At 44.3% G+C, this 13,961-nt stretch overlaps 1 protein-coding gene across 1 annotated transcript in view; it reads right to left on the bottom strand.

Moving 5' to 3' along the window:
• Nucleotides 1–615: 615 nt before the first annotated feature.
• Nucleotides 616–13,961, bottom strand: part of CIP2A (cellular inhibitor of PP2A) — a 54,967-nt gene continuing 41,621 nt past the window's right edge. The window contains exons 16-22 of the mRNA XM_068123311.2: nucleotides 11,710–11,784; nucleotides 11,377–11,487; nucleotides 10,849–11,045; nucleotides 10,065–10,178; nucleotides 4,597–4,679; nucleotides 4,172–4,311; nucleotides 616–2,195 (exon numbers count right to left, since the gene is read on the bottom strand). Coding sequence (XP_067979412.2) covers nucleotides 2,004–2,195; nucleotides 4,172–4,311; nucleotides 4,597–4,679; nucleotides 10,065–10,178; nucleotides 10,849–11,045; nucleotides 11,377–11,487; nucleotides 11,710–11,784 — 912 coding nt within the window. The 3' untranslated portion in view covers nucleotides 616–2,003. The remainder of the gene's footprint in view (nucleotides 2,196–4,171; nucleotides 4,312–4,596; nucleotides 4,680–10,064; nucleotides 10,179–10,848; nucleotides 11,046–11,376; nucleotides 11,488–11,709; nucleotides 11,785–13,961) is intronic.

Genomic DNA, 13,961 nt, shown 5'->3' on the forward strand with positions numbered 1-13,961 from the left:
GATGCATGGAAATAAAAACTGAAAAACTGAAATGAGTAATTAGATATGTAATCTAAAGCTCACATTGTAAAAATCTCCCACTATTAGGCCAAAACACAATGCCTGTTACTCTTACATTACGTACAAGTTTGTGGCCTTCTCAAATTTTTTAACCACCTCTCTGCTGGTGCCTTGCTCCCTCTGCTCTTGCTGTCCTTCAACCCTACCCAACTCTTCCAAGATTTATGCGTTCCACCAGTAACCCCCTCCTGGGTAAACTCCCAAAATCCAGGCCGAATGGCATTTGTTCCTATTTTCTCTCATACGTAGAGCCACCTTCCAGAGTTAAATCTCAAGTTCAATCCTACTCTTCACAACAAGTCTTCAATCAGGTGGTGCATCACCACCTTTTCTACCCTCAATGACCTTACCTAACCCACCTGTCTTACTTGCAGGTTAGTGTCCTCCATTCGTTGGTTTAGTCCATTCCCTTGCTTGTTTTATCAAATTGCGTAATCACACTGTCACTACATCGCCTTTATATTCCTTTCGTGAGCCTCAATTTTGTATACATTAAAAAAAAAAAATTGCATTCATTCCACTTCGTATTCACGGTACTTCAAGCGTCAGAAAAACCAAGAGAAAAAAGAATTTATTAGATAAAGAGAATATTTTGATCATACGATTAAAAAAAGTGATGCACAGTGGTAAAATGTTTACACTGAGATCGTACTTCCCAAAGAATGGTTAGGAAGATAAATAACAGAAGTCATATTGATGGCGTGGCAATAACTGATCATCAAGAGATTAATCAGAACGCACTTGTAATAAAAATCTCCAAATTGCCTTTAACTCGTCGTGGAGGAGATGCGATTCGATGCGAACGTACCAAGAAGTATATAATAATCAGCACATAAATTATTCATACATCTCTTGTACTAATAAGACAGCTGTGCTGTCCCCTTCCCCAAGGATTCCCAAGCATGAGTCGCCATACCACGCACCCCATTTGTTTCATCGTCTATGTCTCAAACAGCCGGGTGCCTCGTTCCGATCCACCCATCACTGTACGATCGAAAACCAACCACAAAACGAACATTTTCGTTTTTCGTCACACAAATAAAGCAAGGCATTAAAACATTTGCACATTTGTGCCACACGCGCATGGCATGGACAGCAATTTTACAATTCATACAAAACAAAACGGACAAAGAAAACGAAAACAAGACGAAGCATCCAAAATTAAAGTTCCAAATATAATTAAATAATTTCTAAAAGAGATAGCCAGGCTAACTGTATATACAGAATGTTAATCTAGTTCTAGTCATATATTCTTGTAAATAAACAAATCGGCTAGCTGTACATACCACTTGCCAAATATATTTTAAAATAGGCAGAAAACCTGAACATTTGGTCGAATTCCAAAAAGATGGGCATTTATAGTCGCACTCTGGGAAGGTCACATAAAAAGCACGCAGCGTAACCCTTACCAAGAGAGGCTGCTTCGGCAGCACCGACGATGTCCAGAGTGCGGTGCATTGTGGACGATGATAATCACACTGATGGAAATTAAAGTTAATTAAACCATCAATGAAATCAGCTGGCTATTGAGCAAACCATGACATTCAATATCCAAACACAAATTGACAGCTGCTCATACTGTATGGTAACTACTCATACATAGTACATTTGGAGATCGTGTGAAATTAACAGGCCCGTTGTGGTTGTAACATTCGCTAATACCGTCTCCAGCAGGCAATAGAAATGAGTGAAACAAAGATAGATTTTCTTTTTCCATTTCATGGATCAATCCAGCTTTTGAGAGATTGCCAAATTAATTCATTAATTTACCATCAAAATAATTCCATCTCAAGACATGGGGGGGGAATATCATCTCCATACCCCTTCCAATTCAAATCAAGCAACACTACCGACAGGAAACCAGAAGATCTTTTAACACGTCTGTAGTTCCAATCATGCTCTATTTTAAAGGACTCAACCCGCAGTACAAGCTCGAAAGTCACTCAAAGGCTCAGGTTCACCGTCCCAGGCTGAAGTTTCCCGCTGCTCAAACTGTGTATCATGGCGATCATCTGGGCGTTCTTCTGTATCTCCTCGCGTGCCTCTCGCTCCCTCTCTTCGACTTCTCGCAGGCGCTCCTCCAGCTGCTTCAACTCTCTCTCCCTCGTGCTTTTTTGCAGCTCCAGGGAAGAGGCCTGTGGATGCACCCAACACCGGTTTTCATTAATTTCTGAAGAAGATTTTAGTTTAAGCTGTGAATTATTGAGATTTGCTGAAGAAGCTTGGACACAGATTACACAGTGGCCAAAAAGACTGGCAGTAAGATGAAGAAGAAGAAAAGTATGAAGAAGAATAAGAGTATGAAGAAGAAGAAGAAGAAGAAGAAGAGGAAGAGGAAGGTGAAGTAAAAGAAGAGGAGGAGGTAGAAGAAATAATGGCTTTCACTCATTCAAATTTAATATCGATTAATTAAATTATGAGGCAAGTCGATAGAAATTCACAAATTTCTTAAAGTCTGCACTGATAATGCAAATGTCCCCAAGCACAAAATAGTTTAACACATTGACCAATTTTTATCATGGCCATTGCACGAGCAGGTAACATCATCCGTGCCCAATTGTCTAATGGCTGGTTACAAATCTAAAATCAAATTCGAAGATGTCTACAAGACAATGAATTTCAGTGCGTTTCGCATACAAAAAGGACACAACCAAGTTCAAGGAAGCAAAAGAGTTTGGATGATGAACCGCCCCCCCCCCCCCCCTACCCTCTCCCTAACTTCTGAGTTCCTATTAGTAACATGCAGTGATCCGTGCGGACTCAATCGTGATGTGCAAGAGACTGGGCATCTTTAGTCCAAATTGGATCGAAATAGAAACTAAAAGGAAAATTAAGCTTGATTTGAAGTGCAAGCTTTCGAGGCTTAATGGTTTGTGATATATGGATGCTGGGACTTTGATCATGAGGCGAATACTTTTACCTGTACGGACTGTATAAGGGAGAAGGGGAAGGATACCCCCAAAGTCTACCATGACCCGTTTGATAAGCACGACAAGGGCGAAGCAGGAGCTATAAGTCAAAATAAACAAGGCAAATGTATAAAACAATTTAGTAATTTAAATTTTGCATGGGGTACATAACGTTAGAACTTTGTACGTCACATCCTAATGGAAAGGTGGTGTCCTTTGGTAGGCCGATTTGAATACTTGCAGAAAATGGAAAGGTCATTGAACACCAAAGTCACCAGTACTCTCAACAACAAAAAAGGCAATACTTTGATTTATCAAAATTTGGTGTAAGGCAAGAAGAAAAAGAGAAAATGTCAGAGCCATAAATCATGTACAGTACTGTGCTTCTGTCAAGTTTGAACAAAATCGGCCCATACATGTCCAATAAATGGTTGAGAACATCTTCAACATCAGAATTTTTTTTACAACGAAAATGGCCGCCAGTCGGCCATCTTTGATCGCATCGTGAGACAAAACGATGTGCTTATGTATACCTTCATGTATTGTCTTTGCGCCAAGTATGAACAAAATCGGTCAATACATCTCTGAGATATGGTTGCTCGGACGTACGGACGCATGGAATCCATAAGCCCCCGTTTCCATAAGTCCATCATCCATAAGTCCATCAGGGCCTAATAATATACATATATGGTACATGCATGTATCCATGTACGCATGCTAGTCACAAAATCCGAAGAGTTGCGCATTCAGTCACAAAAACAAGAGGTAGCACAACAGATGACCGCAAGCACCTGCCTATCGCTCGTGCTCCACCAAAAGGCAGGTTCAGTGCTGCTGAAGCAATCTTACTACAAGAATTACAACCGAGCGGTTTACCTTCCCAACAGCAGTCAATGCAGAAATTTGTAAATTGATGCTGGCCATAATTCGCCTCCTCTTTGTGAGACATATTGGGATATTTAACATCCAGCAACAAATTCAAGCAGACGTGTTCACAGCACAATGTTCATCTGAAGGACGGCATACATTGTGATGGAACACCAAGTTGACAGTTTATAGTTGGGCCAGAAATCAAAACCAGGCTAAACAGGCCAAAAATGTATGCGCTACTTCTCTATGATCCTGTGGGACATCTTATATCATTCCAGCTCAAAAACCAAAAGTGCAATAGTTTGGCAAAATGCAGTCCTGTTTCAGCATACCTTGATGCTCAACTCCTTCCGTGCTTGCTCTGTGCGTGTCAGGTCTGCGCGCACGGCGTTCGCAGTCTCCTCTGAACGCTCACGTTCCTTCTCCAATGCTGTCAGCTGCTCATCTCGCTCCATAATCGTTTGCAGCAAATCTTGGAGAGTTTATCAAATCGACACAAATGCTCAACTCACCAACCCCCCTCTTCCCACCTGCGGTTCTACAAGTCAATGATGAGTGATCATGCAAAGTTTCAACAAGTTTAACTGGTCTCAGATATACAAACTCGAATAGATTCAGAAATCATCTCAATCACCGTCCTCGGTTCCTTCAGAACTTTAGAAATGAGGAGCCGATAAGAATATCAGAGTTAGATGGTATGTTTGGCATAGTGATGATCAAACGGTCACGGGAATCGAGTATCATCTGTAAGCTTTACCTTTCATGCATTCTTCTTTCGCTTGTAGCTGTTTTTGCAGATCTTGACACTGTTTCTCCATCTCTCTCAATAGCTCTTGCGTTCTGTGCACATTTAAACAATCAACAACAAGTGGACGATTCACAAGTGGTAAAATTACCTTTATTAACCAAAATATGAAATGCTGTAGAAAGGTAAGTATGAGAAGGGGGAGAACAGGGTCACAGCTGGTAGTGGAAATGGAAGACCATGATATGGTGGTGGGCAGCATTTTAAATGATATCAGCAGGGATGCAAGTGACAACAACAACAACAACATGCATTTTAAAGGCCATTTTCCCTACTAGAGCGGGGGTTAGCCTTGCGGTCCCCATGACAATCTTCTCCATTTTGCCATATTTTCTGCATCTCTCCTTGTTAACCCCCTTGCCCGCATTTCTTCTTCCACCATCTTTAGCCAAGTCTTTCTCGGTCTTCCCCGTCCTCTACTTCCTTCTACATTCATTTCCATCACTCTTCTCAACCAGACACTTTCATCCTTCCTCAACACATGACCAAACCATCTCAACCTGTTCCTCTTCACAGCATCAATCACAGGCTCTATTCCCATCATCTTTCGCAATTCATCATTTGTCTTCCTCTCTCTCAACGATAGTCTGCACATCCGTCGAACCATTCGCATTTCCAACCTTCATTGCTGCTCTACGTTCATTACCCATGTCTCGCTCCCATAAATCATAACACTTCTCACACATGCAGCATACACAGTTCCCTTCAGCTTCAACGACACTCCCCTCATCATGAGCATGCCACTCAGTTCCCGAAACTTCTTCCATGCACATCTCACTCGAGCAACCGTTGCCGAGTCTGATCCACCTTCTCCATTCAGCATGTCTCCGAGGTAGCAAAATGTTTTCACACCTTCCAGCTTCACGCTGTCTCCAAGATCCAACTCAACATTTCCTCCATCTGCAGCTCCCTCTGTGCACACCTTACATTTGAATGTAGCTGCCACACTGGTTAATGACCCTCTCAGACCACGACATTTTTGATGAACCCACTCAGCGCACATTGTACATTGAATGGAGTTCACTCCGACACCCTTCCGACACACACCACAGGGCCACTTCCCAGTTCTTTCCACCTCACCACATGCTTTACCACTTGCCATCACCTTCGTCTTTCCGATATTCACCTTCAGACCTTTTGTCTCCATACATTCCTTCCACTTGTTCATATTTTCCTTCAGTCCATCCATACTTTCCGCAATCAACACCAGATCATCTGCATACAACAACTCCCACGGTAAACCCTCCTTTACGTTCTGAGCCAGCACCTCCATCACAGCTACAAATAGTAGTGGCCTTAGTACCGACCCCTGATGCACTCCCACCTTCACCTCAAACTCACCACTGTTCCCGTCCTTCATCCTTACAGCTGTGCGCGCTCTTTTGTACATTGCCATCACTACTCTGATCAACCATTCCTCCACTCCTAACTTCCTCAATGCCCATGTCAATACTTTGCGTGGAACCCGATCGAATGCTTTCTCCAGATCAACAAACCCAAGAAACAACTTCTTCCTCTTCTCCGTGTACTTCTCCTGCAACTGCCTCACAATGAAAAGCGCGTCTGTCGTTCCTCTTTCTGGCATAAATCCAAACTGCATTTCGTCGATCTTCACTTTCTTCCTTATCCTCCTCTCCAGCACCCTTTCCAATACCTTCATTCCATGCTCCAATAACTTTATCGCTCGGTACGAGCCACACTCCATAGGGTCACCTTTCCCCTTGTATAGAGGGACGAGGGTACTCAGTTCCCAATCCACTGGAAAGCGGCCTTCTTTCACCACCAGATTACAGATCTCTGTCATTCTCTTCACACCCCAACTTCCTGCTGCCTTCAACATATCTCCCACAACTCCCGTCGGCCCTCCCGCTTTTCTACCCTTCATTGCTTTTATCGCCTCCTCAACTTCCTTCTCAGTTATCTTCTCTGCCGGTCCTAAAACTGGGTTACTCTCTATGTTGCCATCCCATTCATTCTCTGTATTCAACAGCATTTCCATATATCTTTTCCATCTTCCTTTAATTCCATCTGGGTCAACAACGATTTGTCCCACTTCATCCTTCAAGCAACTCACCCCCATCACATCACACCTCTTTCGCTATCTGCTTTGCAATCCTGAATACTGCTTTCTGACCCTCTTCCGAATCCAAGCGTTCTCCGAACATTTTCCTACATGCCTCCTGCGCCTTTGCTACCTCTTTCTTTGCAGCCTTCCTGGCTGCCTTATAACTTTCATGCTCTGCTGTTTCTGCTCCCGTACCCTTCGCCTTCTGCCACTCCTTGAACTTCTTCCTCTTCTCGTCAATCCTCTTTCCAACTTCGTCATCCCACCACCATGTTTCCGAGTGCCTCGGTGGTCCTTTTGTCCATCCACATACCTCACCAATGGCTCCCAACAGACTAGCTTTCATTGACGTCCAACCACTTTCAAGCTCAACCACATCATCCTCGACCCTACTCAGCCTCTCTTTTAATGCCTCCCTTACTGTCACCTCTTTCAACCTCCACACCTTCATTCTTGGTTGGTACTTCACCCGCCGAGCTCTCCTCGCACCTTTCACCCTTATGTCACAGACAACCAAGTGGTGCTGTGAAACAGCCTCCTCCCCCGGGATCACCTTTGTGTCCCGGAGGTGCCCCCTATCTCGCCTACGCACCATCAGGTAGTCAACGGTTGTCGTCGACCCACCTGACGTGTATGTAACAAGCTTATTATCCTCTTTCTGGAACTGAGTATTACAAATCAACAAATCAGCTCCATCAGCAAACTCCAAAATCCTTTCACCTTCTCCATTTCTCACACCATATCCGTAACCCCCATGAACTCCCTCAAAACCATCCATACTCCTTCCCACATGTCCATTTAGGTCTCCTCCTACCACAACAACTTCCTCATCTTTCACGTTTTCCATCAGCTTCTCTATCGCACACCAGAACTTGTCCTTCTCTTCATCGCTCCGACCAACCTGCAGAGCATATCCCGAGATGACGTTCATCAAGAGCTTTCCAATCATCGTTTTCACCATCATCAACCTATCACTCACTCTAGTCACACTCACCACACTGTCTACAAACTCCTCAGAAAACATGACACCAACACCATTCACGCCCTCCGGGCACCCTTGCCACATAAACTTGTATTTCTGTCCCTGCCTACCCTTCACCATTCTCACACCACTTCCCTTCCATCTCGTCTCTTGCACACAACATATGTCCACTCTTCTTCTGACCAATACTTCCACCACTTCTCCTGATCTCCCCATATGTAGTTGTAATTGTCATGGCTCTCTTTTTGAGGCAATGTTTTTATGGCCGGATGCCCTTCCTGACGCCAACCCTCTTAGTCGTCTCTTACGACACGCAGGGATACGGTGTACCTATTCTAATCCAGGGTATACACTGGGAAACGTTTAAAACATGGAAATTCTGGGGGGGGGGGGGTGGGGGGGGGCGGCGTCAGCATCACAGCTGCAGTTTAAACATATTTCAATTATATTTAAACAAAACCATGAAAAAACTATCTGGGAAAAGTCTCGAAATGAGAACGTGGATTTGAGAAAGCAGGAGCAGAGGTGGAAGAAAAACGAGATATAGGGGGCGGGGCACAAGTCGAGACGAGGAGGAGAGCGAACAAGCACGTGTCCGGGAGGAGAGAAAGAATTAATATATAATTTATTTTTTTGGTTGTTTATTTGTTTGTTCTGTTTTCAAAACGCTGGACAAAGGGTAAGATGTTCGTGAGAGGTAGGGGGGAGAAAAGAAAATCAAAGAAACAAGCAAATACTATGAAGGAAAGAAGCCATATTCACAAAACACTGACGGGGGGGAGGGAGCCCGGAGAGACCAGGCCGCGCACGAGGCGCGAACAAAAAAACGACTAAATTACACACAAATTTGCAACAACTACAAAACCAAAACCAAATAGAAACACACAATAACACATACACAACAAAATACCCAGCAGAAATTTGACAAAGACATGAACGGGAAAACACTCAAACTTTGATGCCGTGGAGAGATCGAAGCAAGCCTCGTCGCTCGAGGGACCTCGATCCTCGAGGGATGCAAGTGACAGGTTTCCACAAAAGAGAAAACTTATCATGCGGCACAAGGTGCTGCCATGTGGACCCGTTTTAGGTCTGCCTATGCTCGAGGGGTCCAGTGCCTTGAAATGTATATTTTTTTAAACGGGAATACTTTTTTCCTGAATTCTAAGGATATACAGTCGGACCACAACAATCTCGGATCCCGCGTATTCATGGTATATAACATGTGACCTGCTTCTACATTCGCGCTTTGCGTATTCGCAGTTTACATTAGGGCTGGGAGTCAAGGGAAGGAGCTAGGGGTTAAAAGTTAGGGATCTTTGTTCCTTTCACAATTCTTTATACTTTTTCACATTTCTCCTTATTCATTCTAATTCTTGCTTGTTCTTTCTTTCTCTCTTTCTTCATATATGTGTCCAAGGAGAGGTGAATTCTTGCAGAGATTTTTCTGGAAGGTTCACTTGGCTGCGCCTGGATGGGTTTGATGGTTGTAGAGTAGCAGCTGAAACCGGAATCCTATCGAGGTTCCTCCTGATGACTAAATCTTTGCTCTTTTCTTATTCGGGTTCCTTCTGATGACTCCAATGTAGTGCTTGGTTTTCTGTTTCATGACCAACCGATTGCTCTGAAACCCGATACAGCCCTTCTTTCTACTCAATGGTCCACAGGATCGCTTGGTGCGACATTTTTCAATTTTGGATCAGAAGCCCACCCAGGGAATCAGGGAGCTCCCAAGTGGGGTTCCCCCAAATCAGCAGAGGTTTGAACTACAACATCAAGAGATGACTGTGAGCCCACTCGGGGCTATTTATTGTTCATGAGGTAACCTCAGAGATTCTTTGTATCGAATTTAAATGATTGAAAGTACACACTGTCATACTCTTTGAATGAACTTTTATGATTCGGTGTGTCATCTATAAGTTCTCTCTTTCACTCCTTGAACAATGGCTGTGGTGGTATAATTTGCATACTTTTTCTGAACGCTGTGCAGTGCTGTCATCCAGGGCTGTCATTTGACGAAAGTAGCATTGTGCATCGTTTGCTTTGATATGCAGTAAATAAATGAGCTGCAAACTTGGAGAAATGGTCGCTCTGTATCTAACAAACTGGAATATTAAAAGGCTAAAAAGAAGAAGAATATTACAGGAGGAAATAAATTAATAAATCAGGAATTAAACGCAAGTACAATCTCACAAAGATGCAAGTTTATAAATCTTAGCACAGTCATACCAGCACATCTATCTCAGGAACGACTCAATAAATGATTCGTTTGTTCAGGGCATATTATTTTATGAGTTTGAGCATTTCTCACCACTCATTACGTCCAGTGAGGAATATAAAAGGTAAAACATTTGATAGTAACCCTGCACTCACCTGGCATTCTGCTGCTTCAAGTGCTCATTCTGGTTCATAAGTTCATTTCTAGCATTGCCAAGAGAACGGTTCTCAGCTTGCAGCTGCTGCCCCTGCTTTTCGGCCTCCTCAAGACTGCAAAAGACAAACGAGTCCAAATGAGTGCAGATACAGCACGTACACATCTCTTGTCCGACATTAATCTCACAATCGTTTTCTAATGTTCTTCGCCTTAACGGCAAATATATACAAAACGTCTTGTGAATCGTCAAAAAAAAACATATAGACAATATTTCCTCATAAAAATGAAGTATTTCAGATGAACGTTGATAAACAAAATAATATTAGATTATTATTATTATATAGTGAATAACCAATGTGCATTGTGCAACACTGCTTTTTCATTTTTCATATGTCGTGGCGATCCCAAGTTGTTCTGAGAGTATTAATTGTCAACCACAATGTGTGAACTGGCATCGCATGCAGACAAGAGCAGGTGGCGTAGGGAGATCACCCCCTTCATGTGGGTCGTCAGTGAGCAAGTTGGGCGTTTCCTGACGAGGTGAGAGCAACAATCTCATTCTTCTGAAATGATCTCAGGTTCCAGAAACTCAGGTTTAAAATAATGAATACTGCTGCATTGAGCCTGATGAATTTCCCACCCATAACCTCCAGCATGTCAGTCCAGTGCCTGACTACTAAGCCACCACCTCAGTGACCAGAGTGTTAAAGTCGATGACATCAATCAATGATGTTAGTAGTGATGATCATGAATATTAAAATGAAAGCAGCAATCAATCCGTACGCAAGTACTGTCTTGGAAAGTCGTTCCTCCAACTCTGTCAATCGAACCATCTGAGCTTCTAAACGCCTGCTATGCACAAGCAGTCTTTCCATATCCTGGCGACCTCGCTCCCCCTCTGCATGCTCTTCATTCAGCTGGGCCCCCAAGTTCTCGCAATGCCGCTCTGCCTCTCGGAGCAGTCCTGCAAGTCGCCGGGCCTAAGGAACAGAATCATGCAAATCTATTCGATCAGTGCCAAGAGAATAATCCATCTCATCCAGTCTATAGATTCAAAATAAGAATCGATTTAAGCAGTAAAGCCAGGGAAGCCTATATCACACGATTGCAAAAATTGCAGAAGTTTTGCACCCACTCTCTATCAGTATACATACTCCCATTTCTAAATCGAACATTCCTTCTTTCCAATGTTCCACTCTTCCATTTCTTACTTTTTTTTCAATATACCCACACCATCTTCATTCCCCTTTTGCATAGGTACAAGATATATGGCATCTGATATTTTGATAATAGTAACAGTTACAAGTGTACCTCCGCTTCAGTTTGTGCACAGCGGTAACGATACTGAGACAGCATTCTGTCAGCCTGTACCAGGGCGCTGGCCTTGGCCTCCAAGAGGTCCTGTAAGTGGTTATCTTTGGTCTGCAGGAAGGCAAAGCAGCGCAATACATTTTGAATGTTTTTTTCAAGACTTTTGGTCATATGATAGGGGCTTCATTTCTTAGGTCAATGTCTTTCTTATTGCATCTGTATTTCAGCAGATAAATTATATACGTATAAATCATTAAGCTTACAAATAACATCCTCTAAAAGACAGTTAGTTCCACGATATCAACAGTCTAGGACTCAATCCATGAAACTCACAGCAAGAGACGAGAGCTTTTGTTCATAGACATCGATTATATCGGATGTTCTTGGGTCTGTCCCAATGCTGTTCAACTGCAAAACAAAGATTAGATTTGTAGCCAAGATAAACAGAAAATCTTGCATTTTAAGGCACGACTGTTACTAGCCGAGAATTTTGTTCTTGAGACTTAATAATAATAATAATAATAATAATAATCATAACAATAATAATAATCCCTAATAAAGAACTTCAACGCACGAGGAGACCATTAGGTCCATCAAAGCCTATGCTAGTATTGCCAACGTATGGTTGTTTGTCCGAGCTCTATCTATGCGGTCCATATGACTTCCATATGACTTCCGTTTCCGGTCCGGTCGTGAGAGGACGCTGGCGTCACTTGCTCGCCGCTTCTCTGACTGGACCATTGTCCGTATCTTGCTTTCCTGGTGGTCGTGGCGGATTTTTGGCCATTGAGTCTTCCTCTGCACGGTCCCGGCTCTGCTCTGCTGCTCCTGGCTTCACCTGCTCGGCTCCTTCGCTATTTCCTCGGGCTCACTCTCGTGGGTTGTGCCGCCCATTGTTTGCAGCGGCGGTGGTGGCGGTTTGCCGCCGTGATCTTGATTAGCGGCGGCGGTCGTTTGCCGCTGCATTTGCCGCTTTGCCTCCTCAACCTTGGCCTCGTGCTCGTCTCTTCGCTCCTGTCTGCCCTCTGCATGGTCCCGACTCTGCTCCTGGCTTCACCTACCTGGCTCCTTCGTCTCCTTCGTTTCCTTGGGCCTGCTCCCGTGGGTTGGGACCATTGTTTCACCTCCTCAACCTTGGCCTCGTCTCGTCCCTTCGCTCCTGCCTGACATGGCCCTGCGGTACTCTGCCGCAAGGCTCCTTCTGCTTAAAACCCGCTCCACCCCATCATGCATCTCTGCAATCAAATCGAATGGACTCCTGCGTCGACCCAGGTACATTCACCGTGGCTCCGGTCGTAAGTTTGTTTATTTACAATCAGGTCACTCCATCCCCATCCTCTGGTCGGCTCAGCGCACTCCCACTCATCGTCCCAACACACCTGGTCACAACAACGCACAAAATCGCACCTCCTGTCTGCGAACCCTGGCCAAATCACCTGGATTCATACCCGCCGTACAAAACAACATCAAGCTCACCCTGTTCAATACCCGGTCCCTCAACAACAAATGCCTCATCCTGAACGACTACATCCTGGAAAATAAACTGGACTTTCTCTGTCTCACTGAGACCTGGCAACAACCACTGGACTACTACACGCTCAACCTCACCACACCCAATGGATATTCTTACATCAATAAACCACGCGCGGAGGGCCGAGGTGGTGGAATTGCCGTTATTCACCGACAAGACATCAAGACCAACCTCATCTCCATATCATCTGCTCCATCATTTGAACACCTGGCTTTTAAACTCTCTGGTCACACACAGTCAGTCATGGCTGTTGTCTACCGCCCTCCCAAACCACACCCATCATTCCTGTCTGACTTCTCCTACTTTCTGACCCAGCTATGTTCCCTCTCCCCCTCAATCCTCCTCCTTGGTGATTTCAATATCCACATGGACTCCACTGACTCCACGCTAACCACTGACTTCACTGAGTTACTCACCTGCTTTAACCTCACTCAACATGTCAACTTTCCTACCCATAACCGTGGTCACATTTTGGACCTTGTCTGCTCTACTGGACTAATTTTGCACCATCTCTCTGGCTCCGACCTCACTCTCTCTGACCACCTAGCCATCACTCTGACCATCAACATCCCCACTCCAGCACCAAGGCATTATCGCACTATCAACTTCCGTAAGCTAAACGCTCTTTCACCTGCCTCATTCTCATCGACCCTCTCTGAAAAAATGTCCACTTCTCCCTTCGTTGACCTCCACACGCCTTCTGACCTCACTGACTACTACAACCACACTCTCTCCTCCTGCCTTGACCAACTTGCGCCTATAAAAACCAAAACAGTTTCTTTCACCCATTCTGCTCCCTGGTTTACCCCTGAACTCCGCCTGATGAAAACTCGTGCTCGCCAACTTGAAAGACTCCGCAATAAAACAGGTCTCACAGTTCACTCCCAGGCCTACAAGGACCACATACAACACTATAAAGATGCCCTCTCCCGCGCCCGCTCCACCTACTACTCTCAAATTATCCACTCTGGCTCCGGAAACCCAAAAGCACTCTTCTCTACAATAAACAAACTCCTCAGCCCCCTGAACACCACCACCCAGTCATTCACAATAG

This window comes from Myxine glutinosa, chromosome 7 (genome assembly GCF_964187855.1).
Source record: "Myxine glutinosa chromosome 7, kmMyxGlut1.1, whole genome shotgun sequence".
Lineage (NCBI taxonomy): Eukaryota > Metazoa > Chordata > Myxini > Myxiniformes > Myxinidae > Myxine > Myxine glutinosa.